The following is a 22,453-nucleotide window of genomic DNA, read 5'->3' as shown; positions in this document are numbered from 1 at the left end:
CGCACCAGAGCTAGTCCATCGAGACTGAAGTGTTATTTCAGGTCGGAAAGGGAGCAAGGACCGGAAACGAAACAAAATTCGCTGTTGTTTCACAGGGTGGGAACGCTAAAATGTGCAAAACAGTTCGAAAAAAATGGTACTTACATTATTGTTATCGAAGTCTATAAAAAGTCCTATTATCCGAAAAAGTAATCCCATTTTTGTAAAACACTAAACAAACAAGTTAAATTGCGTTTATTCGTCTTCGCGGCGCAAAACACAAATTCAAATCAAACTCGAGATGACATGCAATAGTGACGTCAATGGGTAATGACGTCAGACAAATACCGTCACTTTGAAGTTCCTGCCCACTCCAAAAGAAGAGTCACATATGAGATTTCACCCAAAACAGTGTTCGCAACAAACATATATGAGTCAAACAAACTGAAACTTGAGAATTTGAAAACATGATTTAAGATTTGTCCGTGGGCAAATAAATACAACAACGGTAAATGTTCAAATGGAGATAGGGATTTGCGGTTTGTGCGATAAATGTGTACGAGTTTCAGGCGCTAGCGGGGAGCAGTACGGCCTGGTAAAAATTCGATAAGATCGTCAACTGTTCGAACGGGCGATGCGGCGATTTACGCGCATAGACAACGCCAACACTCATAACCCGATCCGATAAAAATAATACCAGACGCGCTGCAGCAATGCAAAGTAATATAAGGATACAACAATATATATCGGTCAGGCTGCTTCTCTGGGTAAAAAATGCGCGGGCTCTTACACTTCGCGTATTATGTACACAGCTACACGACGGGCAAAAATGAATACGACGACGCTTTTAAAGGAACATCAACGGGGGGAAACTGCATATCGTCGTCGTTTGTTGACGGTTTTGTTCAGCTTCGAAGTAACAAAACGCTATGTAGAAAATATATTGTTCTAGAGATGAAGGGCGCGCTTTGTGGTGACGCGATTTGGAACTTACAACGCGATTGTCACCACGTCATCACCTTGCTTCACTCGGCGGCCGATGTCGTCTTTTTTATGAATGGACGCGCGTCGGCCAAATTTCCGCCCAATGCCACACAAGTTGTGGGCAAGGGAATAGGAAAAATGGCCGGACGCAGCGAGCGATGGCGCTTAAATAATTTTTCGTCTTTTTGTAAAAGCTAAAAAACAAGAAACGACAACGACGAGGGACATACGTTACACACACTACATCGTTTCTCTTCACATATGACACCAGAAAGTTATGGCGCGTACTCGCACGACGGATAGCCAAAGTAGGGTGTCGAATGCTGCTTGGCCTTCATGCGCAGTGACGTAATTGATGACGAACATGGATCTGTGCCGTTTCGATACATATACGGGGAAACACCTGGGTTGTAGTGGCATGCGGGGTTGGCATTTGTAGAGCCCGCTGCGCCCAATCCAGTCAGTCCGTTACCCATGTTCATATTGGGCATCACTGAATTTGCTGCGATGCTGGTTGCCATGGGGCTAGGGTTATGGAACCCCAGAGCTTGGGTCGTTAAAGGGTTAATATGTGAGTTGAGACCCCATGGAAAGGTTTTGCCACCCAGGGTCCCGCCAGCTGCAGTCATTTTGCTCGCCCAGTTGTACCCGTGGTACAGTGAATCGCTGTCGTATGGCGATATAAAGGTGTTGAACTGACCAAAACCCTTGAAATCGTTGAGTTGGTTTCGTTCGCGCTTGCGCCATTTTGCCCGTCGGTTTTTGAACCAAACCTGCAGAAACAGATGCAAAGCGTCAGAGTCAGAAGTAAGAAAAAGTATTTTACAAACTAACTATTCGTTGTAACACTTGAAAGGTCATCCTTTATGGTCTAACTTGCCTATTTTTTACGATTTTTTTACGATTTGGAATGGCAAGGTAAAAGAATATATATTTTTGACTGAAAATATTGTCAATTTTTTATGTGTCACTGAAAATTAACTACGTATGAATAAAGAAAAGTGCAATTCGTCGCAAACAACTTATTGGTTAACGTGCGTTTGCAAGGTCGTTAAACAGCTAAGGTCGACGGACCCTATTTCATGGGCAACCAAATTCATCGATCCAACGCCACGTGACGCAGCAGTCTGTGCCTGAGGTCACAAGTTCGCGTGGGCTGTCGTTAGTGGACATCTTGACCCTCTGGACAGGCCGCGCGACTACGATGTGTATTGGCGCCGAGCCAAGTAGCAATCGTTTATAAATAAACACGCCAGCTAACCGCTCGTCGTCGCTGCGCAACACCTGTGACGTGTTGGGGTTGTGACGTAGCCACTCGCCGTTATCACAGGCGTGACACGATTAAGTCGAGCTGTGGGACGATGAGGCAACAAACAAACATGTCGGAATTTTAAATTTTAAGTCGTTGGTGTTTACATTTTTGACCAATTTTTGCTTGGTAGGAATTGTTTCATAGAAGTAGAAATTTTTGAGTTGCAAGTTCAAACAAAGCATTTGGAAATCAAATGTAATTTTTAAACTTACCCGCACTCTTGCTTCGTTGAGATTGGTCCAACGAGCAATATCTTCACGCGTTGTCATATCAGGATACCTTAAATAGAAACACTTTATTTTCACAACACTTTCAAAATATTTTCAAAAAAAACTTGCGTTTACAACGACTGAAAAAAACTATTTACACGCTTGATCATGAAATTTTGACAGCAAAAAGCAATTTACCGATTTCTTGAGAACACTGATTCAAGTTCTTGCAATTGTTGGGATGTAAAATGGGTTCTTTGTCTTCTCTGTCTCCTCCTGTTGTTGTCTCCGCCCTCAGCGCATCCATCATCACTGCAAGCATTATCTGTGTTGTTCTTTTCACCATCTGTAGCTGCTCCGGTCTTTTTCTTATCTTCCCCAGGACTTGAAGCGCCCCCAAGATCTCCAGCTTGCTTGTCCGCCATTTCGTCTAAATATCAACATAAATTCCGATTAACCCAATGTTAAAACGAAAATATGTTTCATCAAGCAAAGAGAATCATTTGAAATTAAATATTTTTGTTGTGATTAATGTTTGATGAAATTTTGTTGAAGTATTGTTGTGTGGAATGTAATTTTAAATAATTTGGCCAAGGGTCAAAGTATTTTTTACTGTCACTTTCCTTGCACGATTGCATATTAATTTCACGCAAGTAAAACGTGTTTTTTTACAAAAAGTATGAACACCTAAATCATCTTTGGGCATACCTATGGTTACAAGTTACAACTGCAAGCAGATAAGTTAACAAATATGCATTCCCTTTTATGTACTTCAAACTCGGCACCAAATTCTTAACTTATCATTTGTTTGAGCACAACTGATCCTCAAAGGGGCTGCAACGCCTTGGCGCTAAGTAAGCAAAGCAAATATGGCAAACAGCTACAGCCCAGCCTCCATATTACAAAAACTACGAACATATTTAAGTTACGATAAATGGACGCCCGTATGTGCGAAACTTCAATCACATTATAGCTGTTTATCGCAAACAATGATGTGTAGATAAAGCTCTGATTCGAATTAATTCTACGCAGCGTTTTCGTTTATCGAATGGCAAATCAGCAACTCTCTCCTAGCCGGAATCGTTCAATAACCGCACTCGGGGTGTCAAAGCTCATCGCGAAAAGGTGGAAATATCATCTGCCTAAGCAGATTAATGATCTCCAATTTCATCGCGTTGATCCGCAATTTGCTCGTCCTCGCGACATTTGAAAGATCTTTATCCGATTACGCGGATACGGAAAATGGCCTCAGATAAATATCGATATTGATAAATTGAAAAAAAATAAGAAAAAAAATATACACCGCGTTAGGTTTTGGATGGATTATTCATCAAATAGAAACAAGTTTCAAAGTGTTTTGTTCAATTCAAAGCGTATAATCAAGTTTGTAGAGCTCTTCTGGCAAATGTAATTTTATTCCGACGTTTCGACGTCCTATACAGGTCGTCTTCATCAGGGTAAAAAAACTTTAAATGTTTGTCAAATTTATAAGTACGTTTACATTATGGAGCCAAATTTCAATCTAAAATAAATTGTTTGGACTAACAAATGACCAAACACAATAAGTTCTGCGTCCAAACTTGATACTAAAGCACCAAAAATCGTAACCTATGTCTAATAAGACTCTTAACAAAACTGCCGTCAAGATACGTTAAATCATCTTCATACGGGATTTGACTACAACACTTTGGCAACGAATCAGGACAATAGGCGTCTTAGTCATATTAGTGAGTCTGTGACATTTTCGCGAACTCGGCGGTGCTTTCAAGGCCGGCGACAGTTAATCAGCGGGGATACAATGCGGGCAACCGGTTGGCCAGCGGTCGAGGCTATTCCCCAAACATTACTTTATCGGACGCCTGGAAAAGCGCGATACTATCAAGCCCATGAGATTATCAATATAGGTGGTCCAGCGTGACATCGTATACTGTTGAACTCTCTATGCGGGCGAGGTGGATACTGAAATGGATAAAAGTCAAATTTTCATCGATATAAGTTTACTGTTTTACCGCAACAGCGATTAACTGAACCTGAGCCTCTCGCTTTTGGAAAAAGATCACAGAAATTTTTGCTCTTTTTCGGATTTTGGGGGATAGGCCAAATAATGTTTTTCGACTTATCTAATAAGCACATGCGGCTCAAATACTTGAACCCTAGTACGGAAGTATGTATATCACAGGGAAACTCTATTCAAAGCCCACACGTTTATCATAGCAAAAACCTTTGTTCTGCGTCACAAGACATTTACATCACCCAAACAGCGCAACGAGATCGCATTGAATCTAAGAGCACACAGGGAGGGCCTGATCCAAGGGATTTACCGGGGGAGGGTTGGGCTAAAACCCTGGGATTTTTGAAGGCCCTTATGTCGTCCACTTACGCCATGCGCTTCAATCTCTACAAGCCTCTAACACACCCAGTAAAGCCCGGTTCCACGTTGGAGCTTTATACCGGCCCGTGGCCATGCATTTCTGGCCAGGCAGATTAGGAACTCCGGCCACCGACGAATGTAATGTCTCATGCTAATGGAACTTGCGCGGTCATCAGGATTAGTTTGACTTTTTTGTTTCCGTGCCATTAGGGTGGTGAATGTAATGACTTAACATGGATGGTACTTTGTTTACAAATATTGACATTTTTTGTTTGAGGGGAAATCGAAATGATTTGGCATATTTTTTTGCAATTTTCTCTACAAGCCCTACCCACAAAATGTCATACTTGGTGCTAAACACCTAAATATGCCTTACAAGTATTTGCGTTCATTTCATCAAAGAATGTTGAATATGACATTAGAGACTTTTTTTGACAGGAATTATATCATTTTGTTTTGTCGGGAAACGTGGACTATACGCTGAAACATATAAATTTAGACCAAGTTGTTAATGGTTTTGCCACTGGGTCATAAAAACCATATGTGGTTAAATCATTAGTGTCGGAAATCCGCGGATATTTCGATTGGTTAATCCGTCGTCTTGTACGTATTACCCTGTCATAAGCTTTAGTAATCTGTCCCCGCCCGAACAAGAGCGGATTGAAACTCACTAACACAGTTGCAATTTTCTTCGGGTGCTCTATGACACCGTAAAAGATAATATTTGGCCAACGTCCGACAAGAGAAACCGATAAGCAACCTTCAAGTAGCGATGAGCCGAGAGCCGTGGATTTTTATCCAGCTCGCCAATAGCTCAAGGGGTTGAAAGAATATAATGAATTGAATAAGAATTCAAGGTTCTTTCAATTGTTTGAAAATGAATGCTGTTAGGATTTCCATCGTTAACGAAATACTTTCGGTATATGTGTGTGTGTGCTATTTCGTACCGTTTCATAACTGCGTTAAATTTTGATTTGGCAATCGATTCATTGTCGTTTAAGTCACGGGTTGTATGGGTTAAGATTTTCCATTCTGACCACATCGAGGTATAACATTAATAATGATCTCCAAACTAAGACACTAGATTTTGTACTTTTAATAAGAAACTTGAGAAACAATTATGAGAGTTCTTTACAAATTTCTGTCCCACACAACTTATGATGAGAAAGATTGATCTAAGAGTTGATTTTTAACCAAACCCGGTCGCCAGACACGCGATGGCATCGACGCCATTTTGAATTTTTTTCGCCGCGTCGCGAAACTTTGCAGCAAGTAGCCGGCTAGCGATAAGCTATTTCCCGCCAAGCGGTTTAAATTTTACCTTCTATTATCGACGATTCGGTAGATTCAATGCTTTTGGACGGCGATGGAGTGGTGTGGTGAACGTCTTTCGATTTTCCACAGAAAGTGTCTTTGTCTTTCTCACAAGATTCGTCAAAATAATTCTTACTATTATCGTCACAAGAAGTGTCGCTCTGTCGCGAAAGTTTGCTGTTTGCCGTTTCGGCGCTGTCCCTAACCGCTGTGGCGTATGTAGAACCGGACGCCACAAGGGACGCCAGGCCGCTGCCCGGGTGCAGGGGAGACACAGTGGTGGCAGAGACGCTGTTGTTCAGTTTTGAAAATCCCGTTGAAAATTTGCCGGCGTACCGTGAAAGACCGTTTGCTGCAAACGGGGATGTGGCACCGTTGTTTTGTGACAAACCGTATTGGCTACTCGAAGACGACCCAAAAATCGCCGGTGGATTTGACGTAGGTGAAGATGATGGCGAACCGTTGGAAAACCCGTTGATGTAGCCGTTGTTGTGGTAGGCGTAGTAGTTATAATTCGAGGGCTGCTGATTTAAATAGTGATACGGCTGATGTGCGGCGACTGCTGCTGCAGCGGCGGCTGGTGATGAGAATATGTCAGTTCGGTAGTCCATCCTTAACGGGGTAATTCACGGCCTTCCCTTGTCCTTTCTGACGATCCTTGTCCTCCGAAGTGTGACAAAGCAATCAGTTGAGATTAGGTTGGTCCTTAAAGAGCAAAGAAATTGCCGGTTCGGCCGCGTATACTGCCCGATTCGATGACCTGATCGGATCTTTGTAATGCGCACACACTTTTGCTTGACTGGTGCACGTTTTTCAAGCAACGAGCGTAAGCAGCAGATTTCTAACCTGATAGCCTCTAAATTATACCTCAGCTGTAAACTGAAACAAAATTGTGCACATTTGCATATAAGAGTCATAACTAGAGATGTAAATAATTTGAAACATAAAAATTGCTTGGTTTTTCTTTCTACTGTTGAAATATTTGATACAATACAATAATTATAAGCTGCAATCGTTAAAATACTTCGAAAGTATTAGTATTTATATTTGTGAATAAAACTCAATTTTATTCCATAATAACGCAACAACAACGTTCCTCAAGTTAGCATCCAATATCCACAACTTTTTTCAAGCCAACAATCAAACACATCGCTTTCTAGAAGCCTAATGCCAACTTACATAACATCGTACTCGACAGTAACCATAAACAACACAACTCGTAAAGGTGGCCCTTCATCGTCGCTATATCTCTCCAGTAACCCGATATGTCTCGCTTTGCAAGGTCTGCGCATCTATTGCAGACTCCCCTCACCTTTGAGGCCAGTACACACCCGTTCGGAGCGCTTTTTTCCTTTGCGTTGTCGCCTGTTTCGCAGCAATGCCTTCTGCCCCTCAGACAATTAATATATCAGACCCGGCATCGAATAATCGCACCCCGGCTTAGCGTTCATCTTTCATCTGCAATGATTGCTCGGTATAGTGATTGGATTTATAGCCCCCATAATGTGTTGTAATTTTCGTTAATCAATCGCCTTGCTTTTATTTCCCTTGATTGAACGAATTTGGCTTTTGAGATCAAATGCATAAAGGCAATGCAAATTCGTCTCTGATTTTGCACATGAAAGCACTGGTTTAATAAAATTACTTATCTGTAGGAAATAAATCCACCCTATTTGACGTGCAATGCCAGTACCAATATGCGATTACAACATTGCTTTATTGAAGAACGTTCGCAAATTGGAGTGCGCCGTAATGTACAATAAGACTCTAAAATTTAAGCGACCAATCAAAATAAATCAACAACAACTTTAAAACCGTCATTTTTTTTGTTTAACAATTTTAATAATTGTTTTTGAAGAGAAGCACATTATATCTTAAAAATCGTAGAATTGCAAAAAGAATTCTTCTATACACACGAATTTGTGCATCCAGTGAGAAATAAATAGAGTTTTCTGAGTTCAGGATATAACAAACTCGATAGCCCAAGCCTCTAGGCGTCCGGCATCTTGGACATATGAGTTACATGGTTCGGCCGCCATCGCCAAGCACAAAAGGTCACAAAACAAACTGCTATACAGCCAGGCGTGCATTCTCGGAAAGCGGCCTTCGCAAGCAAACAATCGACCCGTAGCGGTGGGAAACAGTTTAGAGCTCTGGGCTCTTGCATGGCGTGCAGAACTGAGGCTGTCTTATGTAGCACTTATGGCTTGCAAATCATTGGCAATGTGCTTGTGTTCTTTCAAAAGCTTCATCTTCGGTATAACAGGCATGGCACAAAAGAAAATCTTAATGCGCATGTGTTACAGTAAATCCATTTTCAGTATTTAGGTCGAATAATTTAATCCTAAACAAGCAATTTGTGTGGTATTCTACAAAGATTTTTAAACGAATCGATCCTACTGAATGGAACAACTTTTCTTAAATAATTTTACCGCAATTTCTGGCAATAGGTTTTCAGCAAAACCAGTCTAAATTGAAGCGCAAAACAATGTTCATTACAGAAATAGAAACCTACACCACGTACTGTCAATCTAAAGCCACCAACGCCACAATGTTCAACCCGTTAGTTTTTCTTAGATTCAATCTGGGTGTAAAGTTTAATCCAGTACAAAGTAGCTGGTCTGTATTATCTTTAAAACTGTCTTAAAACTCACCTAAATGGCGACTGCTTCCTGTTTAACACGGTGAAGCAACTTATGCAAAAACATGACGGAGATGCAACGATAAGAATAGTGACATCCTGCTACAGGCGAATGTCCTACGCCGCTCTTTCCTGTGAACTACAGCTTATACGCGACAAAGTCCAATTCGCGACCGCCTAGTCTAAACCCGTAACCATATCAGCTAAACAAACCCAAACCGCCTATCAAATCCAGCTAAAATCTGCCTTGAAACATCTAGGTGCCGAAGTCCAGCCCAATTTTTTTGTCATCAAAGCCTGTCTAATTCGGTAAACCGACATAGCCGCAGCAAGACCTGTATGCACTTGAGGCCCTCAGCAGTGAAAGACTGTCGAGCAGCCCGCAGGACACTCTAACCAACTGCCTTCGAGTGTTGGTGCTGCGAGGACCGTTGAACGCTCGGTAGGCGATGTTACTACGCGCGTGCACAACGGAGCTGGCTTTAACACAGCGAAGAGCATCTGTGCGCATTCTAGTATTCTTTAATAAGGGTAAAGAGAGAGAGAGCATTCAAGGTCTGTTGCGAGAATTCCCTGCTACCTGTAATACAACTTGCGAGCGCCTCGTGTGGTAACTTAAAACGATTGGCCTGCTACTGCCCCCTAGAGGTAAATGGGAAGGTAATATCCGGACGCATGGAAGAGGCGAGACTCAATATAAAGTAGTTTTAAAGACCTAACAGCAGCTAATTGGCGCAATGTCGCTTGACCCATTTACAAACCCAAAAATCAATTGATTCATTTTCGGAAAAAGTATTTTGTGGTATTAGCGAATGAACAGGACGGGCATAATGGTAGGGCACATTTGGTGGATGGATGGTAAACGTACTGCAGCTACTGCCACTACAACTTTTATGTGACGTGACTCATATTAGAGATTGACGTTGGCGCGGCAGGATATCGAGAATAATTTCGACGCAGAAATACTTGAGCATTTTTTCCTCTTTACCGAATAGAATCAGCGTACTTTTTCAAAATATTAAAATCGAGAGCATTTGATGTTCGACATATAGGGTACGACTAATCCGGTGTTAACAATAAATAAATTACAACTTATGCACAACTTTGTACATGGATGGAGTTTTTTCTTTGTTTTCACGAAACGCAATGAGCGCTAAACAAGGTTTCGAACAGGTGTAAATTATATTGTTAATCTTTTTTAATGTGCCTAAAATTGTCAAATTCTGCAACTTATATGTGACTTTGCATGGAAATCTAAATTAAGTTTACGCACCACTGTGATATTTGCGTGCCACGCACGTCTCTTTGTCCCCGCCTTGCGGAAAACACCGTAACGTGAGATCACCCGCTAAGTGAGGTAAATCAGGTAAGTTTGGACGGAAAAGAAATTCCTTCATAAACAGACTAAACTAGTTGAGGAAATAAATTGAGGCGAATTTGAGTCAGAACTTTTAAATTCATCTGTTAATAAAATAACAAAATGAACTAGCGAAAGAAACTCAATTCAACGCAACTCAATAAAGACGTTTTTACCACGGAATATGCGAACAGAATAATTTGGAATGGAAATGTCGCAATGGAACATGAAATATCAAAGTTAAGCGATTTTATTAAAATTGCAGTGCTTTTTTAAATAGTCGGGTGTCGACCAAATCTTTGAAACAATGACTACAATAAACAATATTTATAAGTGCGCTTGAAGGCACCCATAGGATGGTGGGGGTGTTTAAATCTTTCCGAAAACCGAAACTTGTGCAGCGCTTAATTTAACATGCACAAGGCTTTTAAATACAAATTCTTCAGCAAAAAAGCTAATAAAAGTGTCTGTTTAAACTCTGTGCAGAACCTAAACCATAGAGTGAACCGCGCCAGCACGGTTACCGTAATTGCGAATATCTTCTGACATCGGAGTGTAAACGTGATAACTCGACCAGAATGATGCTGTCTAAAAACTCGGAGCAGTAAATCCCGCTGGGCTTACGGGCCCGGCGATGCGAAAACCTGACGCATATACATTTGTGCCACTTCGATCTTAGATCCTTTTTAAATAGCATTTTTGGAATGGAAACGGATTTCTGCTTGGCTCCGCTCTCGGTTTACCCACACAAGATGATTGTGCCATATTTGGATATTTTACGCTCTGTGAAAGGTTTTCTTCCCGTGTGGGAAATGAACGTTATGAAACCAGACTCCTTTGAAAAACGGGGGCTTCCGCGCAGCAAGAGAACAATTATCTTAACCAAAACTTTTGATGAACCTCTTAAGAAACAAATGTTTGAATCAAAAGTGTTAATGAAATCACAAAAAAATTGGTGCTTGAATCTTAAAATCCCAGCACCAACAAAAGACTCAGATTTTTTTTAATTAATAAAAGATTTGTTGTTACAAAACCGTTATTCGTTTATTGTTGTTTCAAACCGGTATTTTTTTTACATTAACAAAAGAAATAATATTAGTATTCAATCGTAACAAACGGAAATTATTCTTCAAAAAAACGTGGGCACTCTGCTGGCGATTAGCAATATCGATTTCCAAATAAAAGACAGAAATTTGCGGATATTGGCTAATTTTGAAGTTATTTGATATTATTTAGAACTCATCTTAAAATCCAACATTTATCAATGAAAGTATGAAAACTGCAGTAGTCAATAAATAAAAATAAATAAACAGTTTTGCAAACATTTCCGCTGTAACTATTGTTTAAAAAAATGCAACCAAACGATTTAGTAAATTTATAAACACAACAATTCTGCCGTTTTAGTCAAAGAACGCAGTTGGATTTCCATATCACAAAAAAACGCATCAAGAAGAAAGAAAGGCTGACGAAAAACTGACGCTGTTCGTTTGTGTGAAACATTACAAAATATATGAACAAACTGTTCAGAAGAAGCAGTATTTGTACGGAATAAAGCGTCCTTAAGATTTTGGTTTTGAAGAGAACCAATAGACTGTAAAATATAAAGATTTTCAACAAAATGGTGGAAATTTCTTGAACGTAACCTTGTTTAAACAAGCGATCTGCCTTGCAGCAAAACATCCCTCAATATTTGCAAAGTTTTAATGTTTGCTTAAATGTGCTCGAGATTTGCAGCAAATTGTCGAACGCCTTGGGCAATAAAAGATAGAAACTTGCCCGAAACAACATCCGATCGATATAATAGGATTATGAACTGTCATGTAAGCAGCGGAATTTTATGTTTTCCTGCTTATAGACCACCAAATTTCCCAACCATAAAAACCGCTGACCAACAGAAATGTTTTGACCAATTACATGTGTATATCCATGCACAAGAATTTTTGAGATGTGGGCTATTATCACGATCACAAATAAATAACTAATTCAGCTTTAAGTTAAAAGCGACATTGATTGTCTGTTTTGTCGGCACAGCTTGATGGCAACAACTTTTGATCCTCATTTTTTGAAAAACTTTATGGATTTTGTCTCAAAACAAAATATGTCTCTTTTTTACGTGTAGACAAAGAAACTACGGCACTTGTGCTATAAGTAGGACAAGTAAATTTATAAATTTTTAGTAAACTTTATTTAAATTATTAGTTTCAGTTCATATTTAAAATTACGGAAATCAGTTTGTCAATCTTTGACACGCACGATCTATTTTTACAGAGATTTACAAAATGGGAATTTATCGCTCATATCGCTGAGATAATCTTTGGAATCGAATTGCATTTATCGAAGAACTTCATCAGAAAGTCGAAAATCGGATTAAAAGCTTGTGTTTTGTTGTTGTTAAAATTGACAGTTTTTTAAAACAATTGAAAATAGTTTTCTCATATCTAAAAGACTAACTGTTATTTGAAGCAGGCTAAGATACAAAATATCGTTTTGGGTTGGACAAACATAACAAATACACCTGTTTTAACTCTTGTACCGTATACTTTTTTTACGGATTGGTCTCTTGTTAGACCAACGAAACCAACGATTAAGAGTCAAATTGTGATATTTTTAATTCCTATATTTTTAATTTCCCAATAAAGAACTTTTTTTATTAATGGCAGTTTCAATTTTTTCTGTCGAAAAGGTAATAAAGCATTTTTGAAACTGATGATAATAACAAAAAACGGATATTTTTCGGTAGTTCAAGTTCGTTAAATGCAAATATTAACCTGTTATGCAAAACAAAGTGAAAATTGGTTTCACAAGACCGAATCTGATTCGATCCCGGCAACATAAACGGACATCCATAAAAATGTTAAATTTTACAAACCTTGAAAATATGTTTTCACATTAATACTGTTCTTGACGTTACAAATAAAGATTCACACAACGTCGCTAAAGTAGAACCATTCCCAATGGATTTGGTCACTCTTTTATGTTGATTTTAGTGCGCTGTCAATTGTGTGGTTATTGTGTGGCATGATAATAGAAAATCGATTGCAAACAGTTGGAGTCCGGATGATCAAAGGAAATTCTCACAATAGATTTTGATGGTTGTGACAAAGCCGATTTCTTCGAGTCAAAGCGGCTAATTTGCTAATTGTTTGGCCTGCTACAACACCAGGGTGCTTAGTGCTAAACAACCAATTTTGTTTCTTTATAGTTTTACAATTTCTAATGGTGTTGTGTGAAAATTAGAAATATATGTACTGGTCACCGCAGAAAGCATAAATGCAATTCCTCATACTTTTCGTAAAATTTCGTGAAAATGTTATACACCATTTTCAAACTACAAAATTACACTGCTTTTGTGTGTTAGTTTGTGGTTGTTGTTTCTTGGTAAACTCAGAATTTATTTTAATGATACTTCAATCAATATCAAACTGTAGTTTATCAAAAGATAAGCAACCAACTACAATGCAAATACCCGTTTTTTGCTTATTTGAAAGTACAGAACATATGCTCTCCAGCCAGTGTATATCCGCAAAGTCTTAAACTGTCACTGAAATATGCATCAGACGTTTGCAACCCGTACGATGACGTCAATCAGGTTCACGTAGCAAGCAAGCTTGGGGGGGGTTGATGGGCCAGTAGGGGGGTAGGGGGCTCTTAACCCAAATTCCAGCCACTGCTTCGTTGAGCGGTTTAATACCGGGCTAGGATTCCTTTTCGTCGAGCGGTGGAGCAATTTCCGCGGACCGGTCCTAGTTTGTTTATGAAAACCTTGGAGGGTTATTTGCCGCCAAAGCGTCCATTGTTCTCGCTCAGCCAAACTCGGCAGTACGCGACCTTTGTAGCTCCCCGAACCGGCCCCGTAATTTCGTCGGCGAGGCCTCTCTGGTCCAAACCGCGTTGCTCGGCCGACCGTAAAACGCCCAAGACATAAATATTTTATTTTTTTAATGAACCCTTTCGGTTTGAGCGCGCCCGGAATACCACCACCCACCCTTTTTGCAGTAAACAAGCGTTTTCCGCTATCTGCACTTTGTGGCGAAGTGGATTGGCGTTGTTTCTGGGTTTCCTGAACTAACGAAACTGCAAACGCTGAAAAGGGAAAGCATACAAACAAACCTGAATGGATTTACCTACATTTGAAACTAGAATGCCATGTTTGTTTTGGTTTTTGCTGCACCAAAAATAAACATCACAAGCCTTTAACACACACGCTTTCGGAAAGCTTTACAAAAATGTAAAAACGAATCTCATGAAACCTTACCTGAAATGAATAATATTCCCCAAAAAGCTTTCTAAAAGGCACAAATTAACAAGGTGGCTCAAAGCAAAGTTGATATATATTTTATGAAAGAAACAAAAAATCAAAATACAGAAAACTCGACGACATCTGCGGCTATACGTTGGGAAAAAATTAGGCGAGAAAAAATTAACAGCTACCTTTGGCACCATAGTTGACAAACTATGTTGGTCAGTTTGCAAGAGCAGTGTTTTAGTCAGAGACTTTCAATGAAAAAAACGGTTTCCAAAATGAATAAAAGAAAGTTTTTTCCACCCCGAGTACAATTTGTTGACGATGTTGCAAGAGTTTTGTGCTTACAAGAACAACATCATTTTGTTCTCTTCTGCTGCATAATTGAATATTTTCTATGATCACAATTCTCATGAATAAAACGGGTATTTTTCTCAAAATTATTGACAACAAAGGATGGGCGCAAAACATATTCATCATTCAACAATGATTTAAAATGTATGTAAACATTTTGACTCGAGACTGGCTATGATAGCTCAACTGACAGGACGACAGACGCCGTAAGTCACATTGGAGAGCTTTCTTAGCCCTCCAGCAAACACTCAAAATCCAACGGGCAAATTAAAGTTTTATAGAATCTAAAAGGAGTACGAAATGAACAACGGGGAGAAATGTTATGTTCTAAGATCCATTACACGTAGTTATTGTACACTTTTACGCAATTAAAGGTCAGAAAAAGCTAAATTTGCGTGTTCTACGTTGCGGGTGTACGCGATGGGTGGCGGGTGTACAAAATGGCGGATACTTTTACCGTTTAGGATTAGGTTCCTTTTATCAAAACAATATCTTCAAAGATAACGGCTACGTCAGTAAAATCTGAACTTAACGGATAATACAGTGTCAAATTATACCCAACAGTTATTGACAAAAATACCACTAAAACTTCTCGAAACAGTACACACGTACAAGGCAAATTTACCTGCTTACTACATGCGACTATTGGCTGCGAAACTTTTTTGCGCGAAGTAATACCCACTGCTGTACAGAAATTGAAAAAAAGATAAGTCCGTCAATGTTTTGGATTAATGGGTTTTACAAAAGATACGCATTTGCTTATGACATAGTTTTTTGGCGGTATACAAAAAAGGTCATAAAGTAAAAAAAGATGTAAGATTTGCGATCATAACTTAGCCTTGCTGTTGCAGACCAAAAAATTCAACGTATTTGTTCTGAATAATTCGGTGAAATGTAATAGTTGTATAGAGCAGTGCTCTTCAACCGGGTATACTGTATACCCAAGTGTATACCGCATCTAAACTAGGGTATACGACTGAAAAAGGGTATACGAAGGGAATACAGCTGCGGTCAGTGTTATTAAAGGTCACTATTTTGTATGAAATGCAGGAAGGCATAGCATCGTCATTCATGACCTGTGAGACTGACCTGCTTGTTGTGAACATTATTGCGTCAGTTTGGGATTGTTGCGCCAACAATGTGAATTATGAAGCAATAAGCATCTACCTGTTACTTTCTGAGATTTTACTTTTAACATTCCTGGAGTAACGGATTGCGAAAACGAAATAGGATTTTTCGAACTTTTTGAGATGAAGTCAAATAAACAAAATTAACTGATTTTTTAAATGGTCGAATGGTAAATCCTTCCTAATAGTGCCTGATAGCGAATTTAATTTCTAGCTTGTTCCGTAGATTGAGTGGCTTCTGGGCTGATAATATTTTTTCCAGACCCACAAACTAGTTTTACAATCCAAATACGTACCGTGTTTTATTTACATCACGGCCGCCAGTACATGCATTTCAGTTTACATGTTCACGGCGACAAGTTATCTACCCCTGGTCTAGTATAACAATAATTCACGTGACCAGGCAAGTACCGTAACTATTAGTTGACTGTTTTACTTTATGTGCGCAATTAAAAATTACCATGTGTAGGGTATACAAAGTTGCTTGAAAATTGCAAAAAGGTATACAACGGGAAAAAAGGTTAAAGAGCGCTGGTATAGAGTATGCTGCATTTACCAACTACAAAGAGTTTGTTAACATATTTGTTGTAAGCAATGTGATTGTGTCCAATATTTGTGGTTTCTGATGTGTATGATGTTATTGTACTGAATTTGGGCACAACCAAACTCAATTTTGACACACGCGAAAATAATAACCCACAACGATCTTGGAACAAGTTTGTGATGCCCTCTCTCTGTTTTACCGTGAAGTTAATTTTACTTTTTTATCTTATCACATTCATAAGGTTTACTTTGTTGACATTTTTTCGTCTTTGTTTGTTTAGGCGACTTTAATTTAGTGTTTTGCATAATATTGTTTTGAAGTGAGTAGATATTTTTGGCGTACTGATTTTGATATTTGGGTACAATTTTTGATTTTTAAATCTCTGCTATTATATAGGAAAGTAAACATTTGAGAAGAGAAAGGTCTCTTCTCAACAAAACAACTTGGGAAGTAATACAAAAAATTCAGCAACCATTCACCCTCGTGTTAATTATAAATGCTAATAGTTTAAATTGCAATAAATTCAAAAAATAAAACAATCGTTCACCAACCGTTTGACTTCGTCTCCACGTTAAGTTGCGACACCTGGTGGACAAGCGAAGGGTCTCCACAATACTCGGACGAAGTTCCTGGTTGCTGTTGGGTGGGAAACTGGAAGTAGTAAGGATTGGAGGGAGCGGGTGGAGATGAAGAATAGCCGGAAGAGCACATCGGATGACCACCATCAGCCCCTTGATTTTGTGGGAAGCTACCACTGCCGTTTGGCTCAAACATTTGCGGTCCGGCAGCAAATGACTGCATGACTTTCGGTTGGAGAGTGACTTCTTGCTTAATGTGGATTGTGTGCTGGTGATGGAAGTTCACCGAGTGATTGACGGCTGGGGCTTGGTGCTGAGCAGGCTCGAACTGGTAATAACTGGAATGTTCTGGAAGCTCTTGTTTTTGTTGCGATTTTGGCGCTGGGTCTTGTGCGTTTAGATTAGTCAGCTCTGGAGTCTGTAATGTGGTAAAGGATTCTTCCTCGTGATCGTTGTTGACCTCACAATTGCTTGTGACGTAATAATTGCCTTCGTGGTGGGATGACGATTGCTGTGCAGTGAGATTCTGACGGACGCTGGATGTTGTTAACGCCTCAGTTTGATAATTCAGTAAAGTAGATTCACTCAAAGTCGTTTCCATTATATTTACTGTAAGAACATAGCTTTTCTAAACATATGATACATTAATGGTTAAAACTAGCAAAGATGAACATAAATTCATAACTTGGATTAGCCCTGAAGCGTTAACATTTGTTTCTAGCTTACGCCTTGCCATATGGAAATGCTTGATGACCAGCGGTACAACCCCTTAAGCCTGGTGTACTATGGTTTCAAAAGTATTAGAAAATTTAAATAAATCTACCATTTTGAGCTCTTGTAACTGATTTCAATTATTTCTTACTGGTGAAAATGTTCTGTAACTTTATTTGTTAGTTGCAGTAATTATTTGATAAATTATACCAACTTAAGAAGACCAGCAGGAATAAGGACGTGCACCCTGCTTGAAAAACCTTGAGGTGTGCTTCCTATAACAAAATACTGCAGGTATAGTATTCGATATTTCAAATGTAACTTCAATGAGAAAAAGGTGAAACTACACTTAAAGTGCAACGTTGCTTTTGACCTTCATTTCTAACGCTTTTCAAACGGCACACATACAGACAATACTTTTCACAGTGGACTTTAAAAGGATAAAAAGTAGTCTAAAGAAAACAAAAATTGAACGTGATTCCGTTTGGTAACAAATTTGATCAAAAGAAGATATTGTATATTGTGGTCATGAAAAACGGCATTTTGTCATTATACATAAGATGGTATTTGCTAATGTTTTTTCAACAAACTTTAGCATTAGTAAAATAGACTAAAATTAAGTAGCAGATAGATTTGTCCTGACTAGAAACAAACGTAGATCTGACCAGAACAAAAATCCATAAATTATAGGAAACGTAACATTACCAACAGATCATTAATGTGATTTCATAAAGTTATCGTATTGCAAATATCGTGTTATGCAGTATTGAACAGTTTTAATGAGTTAAGATTAATCCATCTAAAAAACCTTTATCGACGTTGCTTTATAACATATATGCAAAATATATGTGTTTTTTTGTCGCTCGAATATTTAAATTTTTCATGTCACAAAATTCGTATTCATTTTGTGTTTTTTTTTACAAGAAAGTCGAAGTAGCTTTATGTTAACACGCAAATCGACTTAGAGAACAATGATCTCACAGAAAATAAGTTTAATCTCTCTTGGACGAAAACGAGTACAACGTAACGCAAAATGGCGGACACTGAATCATTTTCGCCAAATCTTTCACAGTTATCTCTTTGACCGTAAAAGCTTTTCAATACTCAACGACAAATTCGAAAATTCAACGATTTAAAACACCTAAATGTAATTTAAAAATAAACAGCGATATTAAATTACACAATAGCTGTTAGTAATTAGCAAACTTAGTGATGTTTTAAAGCGTTACATCTGGGGCGCAGTATCCAGTATCATAAGACCCAGGTAAGGTTCAAAAAACTACTGCGGTTTCTCTTAATTAGTAAAAGCAACAACTCGACTCAAATCCAGTTATTCAAGTAATATCGGATTTGGAGCAAATCCTAGGCATAGATTAGATGTCGCACTTCACAAAACCGGCATCCACGTTTTGTGACTTTAATCCCTGAAATTATCCTCAATGCTACTTAATCCAGCAACTTATCAGTAGCCTCAGCACTTGCCAACCTTACTCGCTGTTAGGACCAACTTCTCTGGCGCACGTAAAGCGTCACAATGACCTTTCGGCACACGTCACAATCGCACTGTATATGAATTTGGCGCGAGGTGTTGATGCGAACTGGTTAAAGGTTAACCTGAAAAAAGCTTTGTTACGCAAGTTTAGAAATAAAAACATCGGTATAATATTGCAATTTTTTCTTTACCTAAATTTTTTAAGTAACGCTTTTATTCATGAAAAGTTGTACAAAGAAGGACGTGCAAAAATAATAACAATAACCACTCCCCTTTAAACTATTCCTTAATCGGCACCATGCAGAGGTATGACAATGTCATTAACAGCTTGTAACCTGCTATACAGATAAAATCCAAACGTTGCGACTCAGTGGCACGCGACCTTCGTATAGTTACACGGTGCTAGTTAAAAACATTTCTGCATTTATAATTTTGTAAAAAACATTCCTTCAAAACCTAAAATCTAAACTTGAAATTTCCTCTGTAGGTAATATTTACATATAGGCACAAGCTAAACTAAACCTTTTAAGCCTTCAATAATTGTAGAATCAAGTCTAAGCCTTCGGCACACCTGCCGCTATATCAAGCTTCGCCAAAACGATGCAAATGCTCGGCTTATGTTGCCTTTTTAAGAGTTTCTGGTGAATGCATTTTATCTATGACCAACGCTACACCTTAGCGCTGCGTGTGGCCCCAGCAAACTCCGAAACCCAAATCCCGCTCTGAACAGGTACGCGCATCACGTCACTTCCACCGGAGGTTGGCCCGGGACAAATTAAGTCAGCTTTGGTTCCCGGCTCCGGGACGCGACGACAATCCGACTGACAAGTGCCTGTCGGCGTCAGGGCGCATCTTTGAAGAGGAACCAGGCGCTCGGCAGGGGGGAGGGAGGGCAGGTTGGCTTCCAGTCAGTCAGTGAACGTCTGACTTGGACGTTTAGTCGCGATTATTCATCTTTTATTACAGTTGTGTCGCAGAGCTCGCCTACCTGTTGGCGCGTATATTGTGACGGGCCCCGGTTGCGTTGGCGGCGAACATGAAAAGAAACCTAATCTTAATCCCGGGAGGTTTGGCCTGGCGAAAATTTTGCCGTCCCACATAGAAAATTCGTGGCCCACCGACCGCACTAAAAGGGAAATTACACATTTGATTCACGTAAACAAAGTTTCAAAGATTGAAGCCAGAATTTCTTTGTCGCCAAAAATTACGTTTTCAAATCGGGGCGGCCAGTAGACCTTTACATGTAAACCTGTGTTGAAATACAGCTATGCGCTAAAATTGCGCTAACTGCAAAATGAAGTCCAAAACCTAAGTTTGGAATTGGGAAGAATTAGCGTCCGCCTATAAGGTAATAACTGGGTTTAAAGAAATACCAAATGGATCTACATATTAGTAATAATTATATGTACATATTTTATTTTAAACTATCTCGTGTGATAAGATTTTTGTTTTGGTAAAACAAGTCAATATATCTATAGCGGTAATCTTTCTATTTTTCCTTTTCACTGAATCCGATTAACATTGCTTAAACAACTTTAAAATAAAATGCCTTTTACCTTTTAGTTTACGGTACACGCTCTCTATGAAATAACTAGCTGATTTCAACCTGGAAATAAGCGTTTTCAAACTTGTGTTGCGGCACATGTCATCATACTTTCATCGCCTTGATTATGTGTAAACAATCACATATATAATCCTGCGCGGTATGGACTGTTTTTTTTTAATTTTTATTTACTAATCGGCAGTGATGGGGAGACTCGAGTCAGTGACTCGACTCGTGTCCGACTCGAGTCACCTTTTCAAAAGACTCGACTTGACTCGAGTCTCAGTTGTGAAAAGACTCGACTTGACTTAGACTCGTCTTAGTAGAGACTCGACTCGGACTCGGACTCGTTATTTTATCAACAAAACGGAAATTTCTTATAATAGATAACCTGTTCAGTTGGCTTCAACCAAACAACAGCAGCAATTTACTGTGCGATGCGAAGTTATTTTTTGCTTAATTTTAACGTAACGAAGTCGCTGCTACATTTTGCTAAACTTTCTTACGCTGGCATTAAGCGTTGTACTAATTGCTTGGGTTTTAAGGTAATGCAGTACATGCCAAGGCCAAGTATTCGCTTTTAAGCGCTTGTATTTCTGAACAAACGCTCCAGCGCTTGCGGTAAAAATATTTTCGGTTTTCAAAAACTTCTTTGAATAGGTTGACGTTCTTTTCAACACTGTTTAATAAGTGTCAATTAACAGGTTTTTTTAAAGTTAACCCTACTCTAAGAAAGGGACGTTAATAGGGTTTGTTCATTGTAATGAATCGGTGTCCGTTTTAAGTTAAAACGGGCGCAATGATCCATTCAAATAGATTAACTATATCTAAACCTTTTTTCAAAAACTTTTTGTGACTTGCTTTGACTCGAACTGCTAATGACTTGACTCGACTTGAGACTCGAACCGCTAATGACTCGACTCGACTTGAGACTCGAACCCCTTCTGACTCGACTTGACTTGGGACTCGAACCCCTACTGACTTGACTTGACTTGAGACTCGGCTGATAGGACTCGTTACCCAACCCTGCTAATCGGCAGATCATAAGTCTTGCTTTTTTCTTAAGATTTCCTTAATTTTAAAGTAAAACGTCTTGATACTAAATAAGTTCTATATTTGCAACAAAAAACTAAAATGTCGTTCTAGCGTTGTCGTTGCTCTCCCCCATTTTGTCGTCAAACTTAAGATTTGATATAAGCTAAATTATCAAATTTTTGCCTTTCATCAATTTTGTTACACGGTTGGAAAATACAAATGGCAACTAGGTTGGAAACTACTGAGAATTATTTGCAAAAAAAATATTTTTTTTCATTTTGGGTTTACCAGACAAATATCCCACGATCCAGTATAGTGCACAGCGGGTAAAAAACATGAATTTAGATCAGGGTTGGGCATACCATGGGCCACGATTTGATATCGTTCTGCGAGGAACATATTACCGGGTTTCACAGAAACAATACATTCTGTACAACACAATATGGGTTTTCAGGCCTATGTACTGAATACATTCATCCCAGGGAAGCCCTACCGTTCTGGCGGGCGAAACGTTAGTTAAAATACAAGTTCTTGATAAAAACAACTAGTATTTGTTTAGCATTGCACCAGTTGAACGACAAATTTGTTAAACAAGCAAAACAACTGTTGAAAATATTATCTGGACTGAACCCGTCTGTATCTTGACAAAGGTATGATAT

General features: G+C 39.1%; 1 protein-coding gene across 2 annotated transcripts; it reads right to left on the bottom strand.

Moving 5' to 3' along the window:
- Positions 1-219: 219 nt before the first annotated feature.
- On the bottom strand, positions 220-17,637 carry LOC145233355 (uncharacterized). Of its 2 annotated transcripts, none has more exons than XM_080098068.1 (4): positions 16,987-17,637; positions 2,683-2,914; positions 2,488-2,554; positions 220-1,736 (listed from the first exon to the last, which is right to left on the bottom strand). In XM_080098068.1, the coding sequence occupies exons 1-4, from the start codon at positions 17,612-17,614 to the stop codon at positions 1,239-1,241; spliced, it is 1,425 nt and encodes a 474-aa protein (XP_079954194.1). In that variant the 5' UTR covers positions 17,615-17,637; the 3' UTR covers positions 220-1,238. The 2 variants fall into 2 exon arrangements, with proteins under 2 accessions (XP_079954194.1, XP_079954195.1); XM_080098069.1 differs by lacking the exon at positions 16,987-17,637 and adding an exon at positions 6,177-7,074.
- Between the last annotated feature and the right edge of the window lie 4,816 nt (positions 17,638-22,453).

Source organism: Phallusia mammillata, chromosome 6 (genome assembly GCF_965637545.1).
Source record: "Phallusia mammillata chromosome 6, kaPhaMamm4.hap1.1, whole genome shotgun sequence".
In the NCBI taxonomy this organism is placed as follows: domain Eukaryota; kingdom Metazoa; phylum Chordata; class Ascidiacea; order Phlebobranchia; family Ascidiidae; genus Phallusia; species Phallusia mammillata.
The sequence above is the reverse complement of the archived record's forward strand: the minus strand, read 5'-3'. Positions and strand labels throughout refer to the sequence as shown.

What these genes read in the sequence shown, in the direction of transcription:
- LOC145233355 (XM_080098068.1), bottom strand. Translation starts at nt 17,614, where the DNA reads ATGGAAACGACTTTGAGTGAATCTACTTTACTGAATTATCAAACTGAG. An exon ending in CGTGGAGACGAAGTCAAACG is followed by an intron (nt 2,915 to 16,986) that starts GTTGGTGAACGA and finishes GTTGATATTTAG; the next exon opens with ACGAAATGGCGGACAAGCAA. An exon ending in TCAGTGTTCTCAAGAAATCG is followed by an intron (nt 2,555 to 2,682) that starts GTAAATTGCTTT and finishes TTTCTATTTAAG; the next exon opens with GTATCCTGATATGACAACGC.